The 17252-nt window shown below is 31.2% G+C and overlaps 3 protein-coding genes across 8 annotated transcripts; 1 reads left to right on the top strand and 2 right to left on the bottom strand.

Annotated features, from left to right (window-relative positions):
* Positions 1–1613: 1613 nt before the first annotated feature.
* Positions 1614–5873, bottom strand: LOC122519634. The gene is made up of 5 exons (XM_043639221.1): positions 5801–5873; positions 3777–3943; positions 3535–3695; positions 2564–2732; positions 1614–2148 (listed from the first exon to the last, which is right to left on the bottom strand). Exons 2-5 carry the CDS (start codon positions 3941–3943, stop codon positions 1959–1961), a joined length of 687 nt encoding a protein of 228 aa, XP_043495156.1. The 5' UTR covers positions 5801–5873; the 3' UTR covers positions 1614–1958.
* A 1310-nt stretch (positions 5874–7183) lies between these two features.
* On the bottom strand, positions 7184–10561 carry LOC122519587 (nucleolar protein dao-5-like). 6 transcript variants are annotated; one of them, XR_006304324.1, is made up of 5 exons: positions 10397–10561; positions 8357–10087; positions 8171–8257; positions 7495–7924; positions 7294–7375 (listed from the first exon to the last, which is right to left on the bottom strand). XR_006304324.1 is itself a non-coding variant. In XM_043639149.1 (5 exons), exons 1-4 carry the CDS (start codon positions 10493–10495, stop codon positions 7542–7544), a joined length of 2352 nt encoding a protein of 783 aa, XP_043495084.1. In that variant the 5' UTR covers positions 10496–10561; the 3' UTR covers positions 7294–7375; positions 7495–7541. The 6 variants fall into 6 exon arrangements, 5 of the variants coding, with proteins under 5 accessions (XP_043495088.1, XP_043495084.1, XP_043495083.1 ...); XM_043639149.1 differs by having other exon boundaries at positions 7495–7979; positions 8171–8254; XM_043639148.1 differs by having other exon boundaries at positions 7495–7979.
* A 501-nt stretch (positions 10562–11062) lies between these two features.
* LOC122519444 (mitotic spindle assembly checkpoint protein MAD2A) lies at positions 11063–12195 on the top strand. Its single transcript, XM_043638864.1, has 3 exons — positions 11063–11256; positions 11356–11718; positions 11944–12195. Exons 1-3 carry the CDS (start codon positions 11184–11186, stop codon positions 12141–12143), a joined length of 636 nt encoding a protein of 211 aa, XP_043494799.1. The 5' UTR covers positions 11063–11183; the 3' UTR covers positions 12144–12195.
* The last annotated feature ends 5057 nt before the right edge of the window (positions 12196–17252 follow it).

Here is a 17252-nt window from a genome sequence, read left to right on the forward strand (position 1 = left end):
CCAGTTCATTCTCAATTTTATATCAATTTTACTTTAATCGATTCTTTATTAAACTTATAAAGTGGCTTTATTTTATTGTTAATTAATTTATTTATATCGATACGGAAAGAACGATACCTATCAATATGAACAAAAATATAGATTATCAAAGAAAATATTTTTTAAGATGAATTGAACTTTACAAATAACCTTTTAAAGACACAATAAAAATAAAAACGATAAATAAATAATAAATTAATAAATATATATATACACATGCATTCAATAATTATCGATAGCAAAGTAGCACGTAAATCGATTATTAATGTAATTTAATTTCTGAAATAGTTGGATAATAAAAATAATTCTTTTTTATAAAACGTTGGGGTCACTATAATTGTATATTCGTCAAATATTTATCATCTAATAAATAAAACGAAAAATGAAATGTAAAGAAGAAAATACGTGTCCTTTTAAAGTAAAAATATGAATGAATTTTCAATAATGTGTAATAGGTGTTGAGAATGGTGTACTCGCATAGAGTTAGACTATTAACTAAGAAAAAGAAAAATGTAAGAGATGCGAATTGAGGTGAAGGGTTCCGCAAAGCTGTAACGGTACATTACACTCATCGGAATTTACAGTAAAGTCAATTCGATCAGCGTCCCTCCATCCCGTTCATTAGTATAACTTGCTATCGTCCTCTTTCGAGTAACATAAACAGGGTCAAAGGCTTACTCGATACATCGAAAGGAGTACATGGTAGTCACGATTTTATTTGAAATTATATTCCGAATAGTAGATATTTAAGAAGTAATATTTATTTCTTCTCCGAAGGAACTCTTCTTTACCGACCGAGTTCGACACGCATGTGAAACTTTCGCTAACCTTAAAAAATAATTTAAATGTTGCTTAAGTAATATGTGGTATGAGTCAACCTCATTGCCTTTGACCCTGTCCTTCATTTAACTTGTTACTTCTTCCTCAAAAAGGACAAGATTCGAAAGTGGTTCTTTAACACCATCGGTAAGACTACCTGACTGTGTTCTTATCGACTAATGAAAGTCTTATCGATGCAACATGGTCTCTTTTTTAAACTTGATTTAAGGTATTCATTTAAAACATGAGTATATCAATATTAATCGCATAACTTCTTACCACACTATTAAAAACGAATAGCCGTGAAAGTTTCATTTAAAATTACTCCTTGTTTTCCATCAAGGCATACTTTGATCGTACTTTGTTCGTTGAATTCTGCGATACACCTGCTTAAAACCGGCTCGAATCGAGTCTAGTGAACTGGATCGTGAATTCCGAGACCAGATTCCGCGGACCTTGTTGCTTGCTCCGATTTACTTTTTTAAACTACAGCAATATCTTTTCTTTACTCTCTAACTACTCCGATATATAACTTCGAAAAACGATATGACATATTTTCTTTTTTTCTTTCTTTTTTTTTTCCAGACACAACATTAGTACGATAAAAAATAAATTTTTGTATGTTATTTTTTTTCGTATTACAGTACATATATAAATAATAAGAGCGAAGAAACGATTTGTATAATCTTATCAAGAAACACAGTAAAGTTTCGTGATAATTTTCGTAATAGTTTTACAAATATTAATCGTATATTCTTACAAGTTAAACACATTTTGTTATAATAATAATTAATTACGTTAAATTTGAAGTTCTTTGTACAGTTTGCGTACCGCGTATGTCTATATATATATATATATATATCTTGTTTTTCATTAAACACATTTCCCTGTAATTTCGACGATCGCCAAAAAGATAGTTCATTATTTCGATCGACGAGTTGGTCCTTTGAATTTTCATTTACGTTGTCACAATATTCGTATATTACGTCTTCTCGTGCCTCATCCTTCTTCGTGTCTTTCTCTTTAATTTTCGAGAAACTTCGTCGAAGAAATTAATGGACATCACCGTAGACGTTTCTTATTCGTATTAGAAATACTTCTTAGAAGTTTGGCACAGTTGGCGTTTCGGATGCTGTACTCGCCGAATTCCTTGGCTTGCAGACGCAACCGCTCTCAACAAGCACGTAATCCTGACCGGTTAAGGTCACCGGCCCCAAAGGAATCACCAAAAACAGGTAAGGCACATACGTTTGCGTGCATTCGCCATGGACTACATCGCATTCTTTCGATCTGAAAAAACACATTCGTTTTAATCTTTACTTTTTAAATCGAAAAGATAAAGATTCGATAGATATTCAATTTTTAATTATATGTTTTTATTTGATTTTCAATTATATGAAATTATATGATATAATATATAATAACAAGAATTATAACTCGTTGATCAAATATTTACCACTACTATCCATTCGAAAAATAATTGAAAAGTAGGCCTAAGTATACACGTTATTCGTGAACATTAAGTATCATTGAACGTATCTGGCCTAGTGTGCTACATTTGAAATAAAACGAATTGCTGGGACAACGACGAGAATTTTAATTCGAAACTCTCTCGTTTTAATTCCAACATGTTACGATGTTCTCTCTTATATTAGACATTATAGACAAAACGTTAATATCAATTATAGAAACACGGAATACTTACTCGCATACTTCGAATACGACTTGCTGAAGAAGATCAGGAAACTTTTGCACGATTGTCACTGGTTGACCACTCGTCAAACTGACACCATACATAGGTGCTGTAGTGTTATATCTTGTTTTACATAATCTACTCGGCGAGCCACAGTTTTCCTTGGCGGAAAAGGATCGTCCTTAAAATCATATGTAAGAAATAAATTAGTATGACAATTCATTAATCAATAATACTCTGAATTCTCTCTCTCGTCTCAAACGAAGATATAAAAAAAAACGTTAAAGAGGAGCTAGATCCTTAGATCTACGATATCGAGACGGAAGAGGATCGAGAGGGTACAACTTCGCTCTTTCCTCAGAATTCCTCGGAGCGACGAACGTGTACGAGTTGACGTTCGAAAGGAACGTGAGTGGGTCGCCTACGGATACCGTTATAAGCACAACGAACGATAACTGTATTGACTGGATAACATGGTGCCTTATTACCCGTCTTCCGTCTCAAAGGATTCCTCTTTTCATTGAAGGATAAACTTTTAAAGCTATATAATATGTAATACTATTATATAGAGAGATAAACTAAAAATGATCGATCTAGATCATTGTCATCGTTCGTGATCGATGCATAATTTATGAATACAAAAGAGGCAAGAAAAGATGGCAAATAATTTCGTATTCGTTCTATAAATCTTCGAATTTTTTTGTCTGTCGTTTCCTTCTGACCGAGATAACTTTTTATTTTATTTTAAAATTAGATTAAAATAATTTTTCTCTTGGGCGTTATCAAATTTGCAAGGAAAAAAATACATTGTATCTGGAAAATCCTTGAAAGAAACTTTTTGTGTTAACCTGTGGATGTGGAGAGCGTAACTGATTTTCTTTTTTTCTTGTTTTTCGTTAAAACAATTATTCGAAAGAATTTTGTTTTATGTTCTTTTTTTTCCATGAAAGATAGAATATTTATGAAACTTATTTAAGACTTACCGTTTCGTGTATGAGCTGCTATCGAGTAATCTCCTTGTAGGAGTTTGTAATTATGAAGAAGAGCTTGCCTCGTTATTTCGGGATCGATAGTCCGAGCCTGATGAGATCTAGCAGTTCTACCACTCGCCCAAACATTTTTAAAGCTTCTCGATATCGCGGCTCTGTAAATAAAAGTTAAATCTTTAAATTTGACGATTAAAATACAATAATAAATCTTTTTTTAGATATATTTAAACACTTACGTAGGATATGGCATATTATTAGGTCCTATGCAATCCGGCGAGTCCGTTAATGCATCCCCCCAAACATATTTCAATTCTACACCATTTCCTTCGCACTTTTTCGCAGTGTACATTTGAGCACACGTCGCAATAATAATTAGAAACAATCCGAAATAATATTTCGACATCTGAAATGAAGTAACAAAGAAGGGTAGTCTGAGAATTATTAAATCAACATATGCGTTCTGTCTGGTAGTTCGAGTTCGCGAGAGGTCAAGTGCAAAAACTTTTGTACTTTTATTTTTTCGTCTATAAGAAAGAGAAGAAGAAGAAAAAAGAAGAATAAAGAAAAAAGAACAGGAAGGTATTACGAGAAAGATAAAAAAAAGGGCTCGAGCAGTAAGAACCGAAACGTGCGTTTTTTCTCTACAGTTTGAAACTTTTTTCCCTTTCGCGGCAACTCGTACGCATCGATGTGTTCAATCGTATATAGAATCTATTTGTGTTAGTTAGTTAGATAGTTAGTTTAGTTAGCAGAGAGGTTCCACTCTTGCGCATAACAACCACGATTTCGAATGACGATTAATAGTGGCGGTTTACTATCGGTATGCGTCCTTATATGCACTTTCGGGTTTCTAGGTTGCTTGATCCATAATAATTTCCGTTAGTCACATTCTCACGAGTGGATATGAGAGTGGATACGATAGGAGTGAAAGCAGAATGCTTTCAACATTAAACCCCAATGAACATCTTTTAATGAAAATTTTTAATTAGATCCATCTTCCTTGATAGATTTGATTTAATTAATATCTCAAATATTGAATTTCATGGACTCCTAACATTGCTGCTTATACGAATATAATAATTCAAGAATTATTTGCTACGCTTGATTCTTCTTACTATCAAAGCTGTACACCATCAAGAAATCATCGACGGATCCTGCTCAAGGTCGGTTAACGTGACCACGTTAACGACCTCTTTGCGTTCGTTCTTTCTCTCTCTCTCTCTCTCTTTCTCCTCATATACGAGCGCATATACAAACACACATACATACATAAGACAGTTTTGTTATTAAATGTATACGTCTATTCTCTGACAAAGACGGTTCTTCACTCTTCCTATCTCCGCACACTTATTATTTCCGCACGCAAGTCGCGATTTTGAAATCGAAAAGATCCATGCGAGTTATATCGAAAAAGAAAAGAAAAGAAAACAAGATTAGAACTCATGAGAATCGAATGAACTTGAGCGGCCCTACTTTGCGGCCTTTCTAACGGCCTTACATAACGGTCGTACCTAGTAGCCCTACGTAATCATACTTAAGTTCATTATCTATTTATATTTTCCTTACGTTTTTAAATTTCAAATTTTGATCGATCTTTGCGTCCAATTAACTTCGATTTACAACGATTTAACTTTAGGTATCACGTATCTTAGAAACAGTTAGTAATACATTGCTAATGGTCCATCCGGAAGATTCTAACGGTAACGTTGTATGTCTCATCCAAAAGGATTTTTTTTTTTCTAAACTTCTGTCTTATCGAATACGAGCATGTACCTTACACACGTTTTATTTATGTTTACTCATCCTTACGGGTTCAATAACGGTAAAAACGTTTCGGTGACTCGTCTCACGAATAAATTATTATCTTCCGATTCCTATCTTCTAACGATAAAGATTAATTCTCCCCTCGTTTACTTTGGTAATTTTAAGCATTATGTAAACTACCCTTTGTAACAGCTCTTCAAAATTGCATTTATTACACCGTATAATTCGTCAATATATAAACTAAACATCAATGTTTATCACAGATTTAAATATATCTATATCTACTCGTAATAATAAAATATCGTCGTTTGTCAATAATTATGTTACTTGTATAATACACTTTAATGGTACATTTCTTGAAATAATCGTAAATAAAATATTTACGTTAAATATATCAAATATAACTTCCTACATTTAAAATTTTAATAATACCACACAATTTTTATAACTATTAAATTATATATACATATATATTACTATGTTATACATTACTCACCTTGAAAAAAATGAGAGAAAAAGAGAGAGAGAGTCTATCCAGTAAACACAGCGTGTTCCCCCCGAATTGTCTCACTCCCTTTTTAGCAACAAGATGGACAAATTCAACGTTACATTAAACGATTCGATTGCTATTACTAAGGAATAGATAAAAATATGAAAAAAAAGAAAAAGGGAAAAAAACGAGTGCACGAGTTTCAAATGCCGGTCATGTCTCACTACACCGGATATGGGGTCGTACACCTCCGTCCTCGCAGGTGGATGTCCAGAGGTTGACTGCAGAGCACTGTAGAGTCCTAAGTAGCTCTCTCTGTGCTTTGCTGAAGAAGCCGTCGGTAAGAGGGGATAAAGCGGGATGTATTGCTCCCTATTTTACCTCGGAACTTTTTCCTTCATTCTACATCGGTTAAGATAAATGAAGAAGGAAAAAAAAAGAGAACAAAAAATGAAGAAAAGCTTGAGTCTGAGTAACAGGAAATTATTATAACTTCTTACTTTTTTCTTATCTCCCCTTTTTCTTTGAAAGATCCAAATTATCTTCTATGTTTAGAATTTATCATTTATTTTTTCTAACGATTCTTTTCTACTTCCGTCAGTGCCAACTAATTGTGGTATATATATATAGATAAAAATCAGTAGTTATCTTTTTACTTATACTTATTTATTTTTTTTGTTTATTTTTCATCGATACTTTTTCCACCATTGAATAATCGCTATACATATATTTCGTACAAGTATAAACGCATATAATCTTACTTCAAACTTGACAGCGCTTCTTATGATAAGATACATGCTTACAAAGTCACACGTATACGAGATTTAAGTATATTTTGGAAATTCAATTGTAACACACCTAATATTATCTCTTCCAGAAAAACTGATTTTTATGTCAATCGATTATTAATCACGATTTACTGCATAATTATCCGTAACATTAAGTATTGTAACAGTTTATACAAATAATCAGACAGTATTTTTTAGACAAAAATTCAACAATTAATTTGAACGATTTAAATGATAAGTTAAACATTGAATATATTGTAATAGAGTTCCTATTTATTGTAGAGATAATTAATCTGTTTTTCTTAATTTTTCACTTGTAATCATATGTAATAAATACATGTAATTTATAAATCAAAATACGAAAATAGCTCTATACTGCATCTTTTAAGTAAAAACGAACAGAACATTTTTACACATGCACAAATATTAAACTTGGTCATCTAATATTAAAACTATGAATGCTGGATATTATTTATAAAACGAAAGAAGCTATTTGATAAAATACATGTGTAATAAGCGTTCAGATAATATTAATTATTCTATTAAAAATAATCCACCCAATAGCAGTCTCTTTAATATGATAAAAATGTAATCAATGAAATACGTTAATATTATTTTACTTAAATATTGAAGTAAATTAATCATCAAACTTAATAGAATTAACGCTTGTATCTATTTGTCCACCACAGTAGCTTCCTCGCTTCTTCTTTGTTTTCTCGTGTCTAAAAGACTTTCCTCTTGTGTGCCGTAAATCGAAATTAGCTTTTTCTCCCCATGAACCTCGTGCGCCTTTCTATTGAAATAAAAATAAAAATAAAAAAATAAAAGATCGGATAAACATACCAACGACGAAACTAATATCAATTACTTCTTCGATATCATACGTATGTTTGTAATTAGATTATATCTTACCTGTTTATATATAATTATATATACATTTATATTGCTTTGTTATTTTATCAATCATCGAAGGTGACTTTTTTATTTAGCATAGGTGCAGAGTCGAAAGATTTTCTTTTATCAAAACTGCCTCTACCTCCACGGAATCCTCCACCCCCACCGCGACCTCCCCGATCCCCATTATCATTACCCCACGATTTCCTAAATCCATTTCCATTTCCTTGACTATTATCATTATTGTCATTATTACCACCACCCCAAGACCTCCTATTATCAAAACCACCTCTCCCACCTCTCCCCCCTCTAAATCCACCACGTCCACCTCTTCCTCTGTCACCTCCTCCACCACGACCACGACCACCACCTCTATTACCCCCACGTCCCTCATCACGGCCACCATGAAAACCGAAACCACCGCGTCCACCCCTAAATCCACCACGACCTGCGCCATTATCGACAAACTTCTTAACATTATTATCACCTTCCTTCTCCTCCTCCTAAAACAAAAGAGAAACACAAGGTCAATCGCCGCATCGTACAAATATCATATTTCTAATCTTATAATTATATTATTATAATTATTATTATTATCTGAAAAAAGCTATGGTTAATGCACGGAAACATCTGCGCAAACTTTTACAAGGCGGCGAATGACCTGTGCGCTTCTCGGATATTTCCGAGCATTTACCTTTGCCTCGAAGGAATTGTTAGCCAATTTTGGATCCAATACAATATCTTCGTCCTTTACTCGACGAAATGGCACATTTCTTTGCTGCTATATTTATCAAAGAATAAGAAATAAAGAAAAATGAAAAACTATAAGAATAGCTTTGTTCAGAAATAATAAAGAAATAAACAAAACATAATATCGCACCTTATTTCCATTAAAGCTACTACTTGCTTTTACAAAATTGGTGTAATTATTCTTCGCAACTTTCGTAGGCAGATCTTCGCCCTGACCCTCTGTATTTTTCCTTTTTTCAGCTTTACCAGGTGTTTTACTAACCTTTGGTTCTGGTTCTTTTACAGTTGGCTTTTCTTCCTCACTGGAATCACTTTCTTCACTCGATTTACTAGACTTTTGAGTAAGTGATGTCGTTGAAACTGGCACAGCTTTTGGCGTTTCCTCTTCAGAAGAATCTGAATTGGATTCATCACTAGATTCTTGTTCTTTACTTTTTGCAATTGCTGCTACCTTTGCAGGTTTTGGTTTTACACATGCAGCAGATTTTTTGTCTTCAGAATCATCAGACTCATCGCTTGAGGATTCTTTTTTTGGTGTTGTTTTCGATAATGTTTTTGCTACCAATGTTTTCGATTGCTCAAGTTTTACTTTTGCATCATTATCTGAATCATCAGAATCATCAGAATCATCACTAGAAGATTCTTCCTTCTTAGCTACTTTCTTTGTCAATACTGGTGGTTTTTGAACAACCGTTTCTTCATTGCTTTCCTCTTCACTGGAGGATGACGCTTCTTTTTGTTTAACTCCTAAATTTTGTGGTTGTTTAACAGGAGCAGACTTTTTCACAGCAGGTTCTTCTTCACTACTATCATCGCTTGAAGATGATGCTTTTTTTGCTGCTAATGTAGCAGGCCTTTTTGTTGGCACTGATTCAAGCTGATGAGGTTTTCCAGTTTTAAGTTGTTTATTAGTGCTGTCTTCACTTGATGTTGACTCTTGTTTAGATTGCCTTTTTTCTGCTTCACCTTTCTTAGATGCAACAATTTTTTGAGCAGGAGCTTGCTTTGTAGCTGATTGCATTTGATTTGTATCTGAATCATCATCGGATTCATCACTTGAGGATTCTTCTTTTTTAGAAATATTGCTCTTATTAATTGGCGTAGATGTTATTTTTGGTTTTGACTCTTCTCTGATCGATACATTTCCTGACTCATCTTTTTTCGTTCTTTTTTTAGTAAGAACTTTTTTTGATGGTGATTGTGTTGGGACCAACTGTTTTACTACTTTTTCATTAGAATCACTACTCGTTTCGTCCGAAGATTCTTGTTTCTTTTTTTGTTGTTGTGCTGACGAAGATTTCAAAGAATTAGTAGAACTAGTAGCAAGCTTTACTTTAGATTCTTCTTCGTCATCAGAGTCAGAATCATCAGAATCACTACTGGAAGCTTTTCGAATATTTACTGCTTTAGTAATGTTGGGTACAGCAGATGCTTTCGTTTGTAATTTTGGTTTTGCTTTTTGTTGCTGTTCTTCTTCTTCTGTGGAACTTTCCTCCGAACTATCCTCTTTTTTTGCAGGCATACTCTTAACGTTACCTTTATCATTTACCACTTTTTTAGGAACTACCTTAGGTGTTACTGCATTATTCGATGGCATTTTCTGAGCAACTTTAGGCATTGGTTTTTCATCTTCGCTTGAAGATTCTTCTTCTGAAGATGATTCTTTTTTTTGTACTATAGGCGTTTTAGGTGGAACTTTACCATTTACCTGTACTACCTTTTTCGGTGTCTCATCTTCACTTTCAGAACTTGAATCAGAGCTATCTTTTGCTTGTGCCTTTATTGTTACTTTTTTCTGTGAATTCTTTTGAAAATATTGAAATACATCCTGTAGAGTAGGTGTTCCCTTTGGTAATGGAGACTAAAACAATTATATATTTTTAGTTAAAAGTTCATTTTTCAACAACATCAGACATTTCAATGGGATATCAACAAAAATTTAAGAGATATAAACATGAAAGTATAAAATGATAAATTTCAGAATTAATTGCTACTACAATAATTATTATAGAATATTAAAATTATTTATAAAAGCGGCATAAATGAAATGTACAAAAGTGATTTGTCCCACGTGGTATGGCGGATGGCGGTAATAGTTGTCCGAGTTATAATTGTTGTGTTCAAACTATTAATGTATAATTTTTACAAAATATAATGATATTTATCTTACCGCATGAGTTTTTTTCTGGAAAACCATCGCCAAAGATGCATCTTTTTTTAGTAAATAATCAAATACAAGAGCAGAAATGCCTAAATCGACCGACGCCATGATTGAAACAACATTCACTCTTGAAACGAACTACAAGAAAGACTTTACAAGTATGGCTGCCGAAGATTTTATATTTCAGTCTTAAGCTTATGCGTTTCTATGAGTTTTCATGAAATGCATATAAGCTTATGTCCATTATGAGTTTTCATGAATGGAGAGGAAAAGTTAATTTGATTTTTTTTTTGTATAATACAAACTATTGCTGCTGAATTAAACAGATGTTAGAATACAGTAGAAAAACCTCTTTAATGTTGTAAATTTTATTCGTTTTGATGAAAATGAATAAAGAATTAATGCCACTAGCGTCACCTTCATGTAAATCATACTCTATGACACGTGACGTACGTACGCTGTATGTGAAGAGAATTTTATTTTTAAAATAAAATTACAAAAGTAAATCTCAGAAAACTGTATTATAAGATAAATAAAAATAGCTCTTGCCAATTATTTATTAATTTTATATTTTTTAATCAGGTAATTTTAATTTATATTGAACAGTATGTTCTACTCTGTCATTGGCTAAGCTATTTGAACTAAATTTGTTTTCATGGCATCTGATTGATCTATCCCTACGGATAATTTAAACTGATTGGTTAGTTTAAAATGAAAGCCGGCATCAGTTTAACCTACAATAATTTAGATGTATATAATTTAACAGTACCAAGTATAAATTAGAATTGAAGGAAAAATGACGGAAACGCAACAAAAAACGAAGTGTATTACATTAAAAGGATCTGCGGAGTTAGTAACACAGTATTTACGTAAGTTAATATCATGATAATTTTAATCATTTTATATTAGAAAGTTTGGTTAATTATTTTTGATGATATTGAAAAAAAAACAACTTTTATTTCATGTAGTTTATGGAATCAACAGTATACTTTATCAAAGAGGAATATACCCTCCAGAAACATTTGAGCCAGCGGAACAGTTTGGCTTATTCTTCTTAATGTCAACGGATGAGAAAATTAAGTCATTCTTAGACACCGTATTAGGTCAGATTCAAGAATGGCTAGTTCAGCGGAAAGTTCAAAAAATAACTTTAGTTATAACAAATGTTAATACGAAAGAAGTTTTAGAGAAATGGGATTTTAGAGTCGACTATGAAGGTCAAGTATCAAAAAGTACAAGCAATAATAGTAAGGTAGAATTGCCTGAAGTTGGTACAAAGGATGAGAAAACTATACAGAAAGAGATTCGAGAAGTTATACGTCAAATTACAGGTATTTCCAATTTCTTTTTGTTACACAACTTATTTATAGTTAAATATTTTTAATAAAAAAAATTATTAATAATTTTTTTTTTTTTATTTATATATTTATATATTTTGTTAATATTAATAATTCTTAATTTCTTTCTTTTCTTATTTTGTTAATATTATAAATTCTTTGCAAAATTTGTTATAGGACATTTTTATTTATCAATATAATTACATTCCTCTTTTTTAGGTACTGTAAGTTTTCTACCATTGTTGGATTGCTTATGTTCCTTCGACATACTAACTTATACTGTACCAGACTGTAATATTCCAAAAGAGTGGGATGAAACCCAACCAGTATTCATAGCAAACAGTCAGGAAGTACAATTGAGATCATTTTCAACATCAATCCATAAAATGGATACTATTGTTAGTTATAGAAATGTTTGAATAATTATGATAAACAAATAATTTATAAATGTACATAGATCTTTTGAAGAACTATATTTTAAGTAATTATCTTTTCAATAAAATATACTATTTCTTTTTACAAAATCTTAATAAAGATGTAAATTAATAAGAGATATTGAAAGGATATTTTTTATATACAAAGCAGAAACATTTAAGACTGTATCACCCTTTGTTTTATAATAGTTTATGGTAACAATGAATATCGATATAACTCTTGTCCAATTTTGATGAGTAAGGTCTTATTTAGGCAAGAATATCCTTTCAAATTGGTACAGAGAATACTCTTAAACAAACATACACCCTGATACATTATTCCATGATTCTCTCATATGTCACTAGAGTGTAAAAGCCTAAATTAGAAAGCATGCCTCGGGCACCTTTGACATCTCAGTTCAACTGCGTATTTTCTAAACTTACATGCTAATGGGAGTACGTACCAAACTTTGTAATCAACTGTTAAGACTAGTTATTCAGATTTAAAAATATATGGAAAAAGAAAAGCGCGTGGACCCATACATGACTGAAGTGAAACTTTTTAAAATTTTTATGTTGGTATTGAATTATTAGATTATTAATTAATTTTGTCTACACATTTGCAATGTACTCAAAAACTAAACTATTAAAAGTGTTTGTACATATACACACACATAACACATTTAAATATTTATTTCATATACACATACATTTCATTGCTTAACAAATTGTTTGATAAATCTAAATGTTTTATTTGATTATTTCGAAAAAATCAATGTGTCAAACAGCCCAAAAGAAAATAAATACTAATTAAACATGTAAATAAATTTAGATTTAGATATGCTGTCGGGTCGCCATAGATACGTTATCACAACACCATTGGTACGCTATTAGAACGCCATTGATACGCTAGCGGAGCACCAATGATATCTATTGGGATAACATATATACGTTATTAGTGCGCCAATAATAGGCTATTAAAATGCTTTTAAATTGTTTAATTGGAGCGCTAATAATAGCCCATTTTAAAGTGCTTCTAAATCGTTTTTTTGGAGTGCCATTGTTTCGTATTCATTGAAACGTATTCTTATCTCGAAAGACTTTTGAATTTTGACACTTATTCTACTGAAGAATATTCTGCGATAGCTTCAAAATACTCATTTCCCATGTTGTTGGTCGAATAATGTCGTGAAGTTCTTCCTATCGTTATTTGATTTATAAATTACATATCTATATTTTTATATTTTCTAACGAAAGCTATAACTGCAGTTTATGTATACCAAAATGATAGGAATTCTCACCGAAGACATTTTATTTGTTAACAAATTATTTGATCAAAAATTTAAATATTTCATTTGATTATTTAAAAAGAACAATGTGTCAGAAGGACCGAAAAAATGAGTAATAATTAAAAGTGTACATAAATTTATATTGAATTTAACTCAACCATTCGCCAGGTAGTACTCGCGTTACATAGCTTACAATTAAATTTCGATAGATCGAGACAAATTGTCATTGAAGTTTTCTACTCTGTACAGGTAAGCTTTAATTAATTATATTTTAATTGTTTAAACAAGATGTAATGTACGTGGAGTATACTTAACTAATGTTTAAACAATAGTACATTTGTTTAACATATACTCATAAATATAATTTGAACATAAAATAATTTCGAACTCGAATTAATAACTAGGTTAGAATGTTTAAACAATCAAAAATATTAGTAGACATACTGTATCCGATATACTTTAAATAATTATTAATTAATTGAAAGAAATGTATGAGTATATGTCCGTCCTCTTCGAAAACCCTTGTTAGACTAGCACGATGTTCTCTATGAAAGTTATTTTATTGAAAGTTGTTTATATGACTTTTCTAAGAAAGTAATATAGTAGAGTGCATTAGTACAATACAATAATTGTTAATTAATCGATGCAAATGTCTATTGTTGTCTAAAAGCACGGAGTATATGATCTATGAACCGTCTTCTTCGAAATCCACGGTTAAACTGGTACGTTGTCCTATATGAAAGTTCTTTTATTCAATATTGTTTATCTGACTTTCCGAAGGCTAAATGCGCATAGCAAAAAGTATTATTCCTAATAAATAAAATTTCCGTTTATGGAAAGTCATATAAACAACATTGAATAAAAGTACTTTCATAGACAACAACGTGACAGTTTGAAGGAGAATTTCAAGGAAGACGGTACACAGGACATATTCTCCGAGTTTTTAGATAACAACAGACACTTCCATTGATTAATTAACAATTATTTTAATACACTAATGCACTTTATTTATATTAGAGGAAAATCGTATCTTCGAAGTTATCATTGCGCAGGAGCATTAAAATAATTACATAAAAATGATAAAAATGCTTAAACCAAAACGTTATAATCTTAAAGATTATGTATTAGATGTATGACACCCTTTATAGACATGCGCAACGTTCGCAAAGTCATATAAACAACATTTAATAAAAGTACTTTCATAGAGGACAACGTCTCATTTCAACGGTGGATTTCGAAGGGGACGGTACATAGATCATATATTCCGATCTTTTAGACAACAATAGACTCTTGCAACGATTAATTAACAATTATTATAATGCATTAATGCACTCTCTTTATGTTACAGCAGAATTTTACCCTCGAAGTCCTCACTGCGCAGGAGCATTAAAATAATTACATAGAATAGATAAAAATACGAAAATCATAACGTTTTAATCTTAAATTTTATTAAATAGATTTATTATTCTTTTTATACACATGCTCAACGTACGGAAGGTCCTGTAAACAACTTTCACCAAAAGAACTTTAACAGAGGATAATGACTCAGATCAACGGTGAATTTCGAAGAGGAGAGATCACGGAACATATACACCGAGCTTTTAGACAACAATAGACATTTGCATTGATTAATTAACAATTATTTTAATATTTTAATGAATTCTTATTATAATTAAGATTGTTTAAACGCATATATATTTATTTAAATATTACCTAACTTTTGACGTACTTTGAATATTAATTAATTTCGATTTTATGTTTTAATAGATGAAAATTTTACCACTCCCCTCCAAAATCATCACTGCGCAAGAACATTACAACAAATGTACATTTGTTTAAACAATTACATAAAAAATAAAAGAATATTAAAATGAGAGCGTTATAATATTAAATTTTATTGATTAATTTTATTGATTTTCTTTTATACACATGCGCAATTTTCGGAAAGTCACATAAACAACTTTCACCAAAAGAACATTAACAGAGGATAATGACTCAGATCAACGGTGAATTTCGAAGAGGAGAGATCACGGAACATATACACCGAGCTTTTAGACAACAATAGACATTTGCATTGATTAATTAACAATTATTTTAATATTTTAATGAATTCTTATAATTAAGATTGTTTAAACGCATATATTTATATTAAATATTACCTAACTTTTGACGTACTTTGAATATTAATTAATTTCGATTTTATGTTTTAATAGATGAAAATTTTACCACTCCCCTCCAAATCATCACTGCGCAAGAACATTACAACAAATGTACATTTGTTTAAACAATTACATAAAAAATAAAAGAATATTAAAATGAGAGCGTTATAATATTAAATTTTATTGATTAATTTTATTGATTTTCTTTTATACACATGCGCAATTTTCGGAAAGTCACATAAACAACTTTCACCAAAAAAACTTTAACAGAGGATAATTACTCAGATCAACGGTGAATTTCGAAGAGGAGGGATAACAGAACATATACTCCGAGCTTTTAGACAATAATAGACACTTGCATCGATTAATTAACAATTATTTTAATATTTTAATGAATTTTTATTATAATTAAGATTGTTTAAACGCATATATATTTATTTAAACATTATCTAACTTTTGACGTACTTTAAATATTAATTAATTTCGATTTTATGTTTTAATAGATGAAAATTTTACCCCTCCCCACCGAAGTCATCACTGCGCAAGAACATTACAACAAATGTACATTTGTTTAAACAATTACATAAAAATTGAAATAATGTTAAAATCAGAACTTTATATAATTTTTATTTCTATTTATTAGAATTAATTTGTAATTACACTAATACATTATTTTAAATATTACATACTCTCCCATTACCGTATTTTGAATAAAAAATAATTTTAATACGAATTTTTTTTTATGATTTTAGATGACTGTGTCTTTAGCTTGGTTGCGTTCTTGCATTATAACATAATTATAAACTTCTCAAAATACTTAGATTGTTTTTCAATCATTGTTATATAAAATTTAATATCAAATGTTTATTAAAATTTTATTATTTTTTTAAAAACAATTCAATGGGTAGCGGGTGGATTTCTTCTTCGCAAAGGGCGCCATTTGTTAAGAAGGAATTTACTTCAGGGATGCGACCCTGCCCACGCGAGCCTTGATTCTATCTTTCCCCCAAGGATAGAATCATGTCCTTCCCTCAGCTTTTTAAAGTGAAACGCCCTATCCTTTTTTTTTTATTTTTTTTTATTTTACTTTGCTTTTTTTAACTCGCGATTTTGCAAGCATAGATGTGCACGTAGCATAGGAACTTAAACTGCATTAGAAGGGATGTCTACCACCGCTATTAGTAAGACGGGCCCAGGGATTAAGTTCTTCAAGCCTGCAGTAAATATAGTACCGGTGGGCAAACTGTACGTGCAGCGTAAGTTCCTCGTAATATAGATTAGAGTCAGTGGATTAGTCCAACCGGTGGGATACCACTTAAAAAAAAAACGTAAAAAGTTTCACTTTAAAAAGCCTACTTTTCAACTTCTTCCCTATCCCTTTGTTTTTTTTGTTGCAGGTTACATAGGAGGAAGACCACACCAGGACAGCACGAGGACCATACCAGGACAGCACGAGGACCATACCAGGACAGCACGAGGACCAAACCAGGACAGCACGAGGACTTAGTTATAATAAGGGATAGTGTAAGATAATTATTTGTATAATTAAATTTATAAATAAATGTATAATTACATGTATAATTTTAATCTATTTATTCTTCTCCCCTTAGCACATTACACGCGTGTGACATTTATATTTAATGTATTTTATTTGTTCATAGGTTCCA

Source organism: Polistes fuscatus, unplaced genomic scaffold (assembly GCF_010416935.1).
Source record: "Polistes fuscatus isolate 324 unplaced genomic scaffold, CU_Pfus_HIC Scaffold3, whole genome shotgun sequence".
Classification (NCBI taxonomy): domain Eukaryota; kingdom Metazoa; phylum Arthropoda; class Insecta; order Hymenoptera; family Vespidae; genus Polistes; species Polistes fuscatus.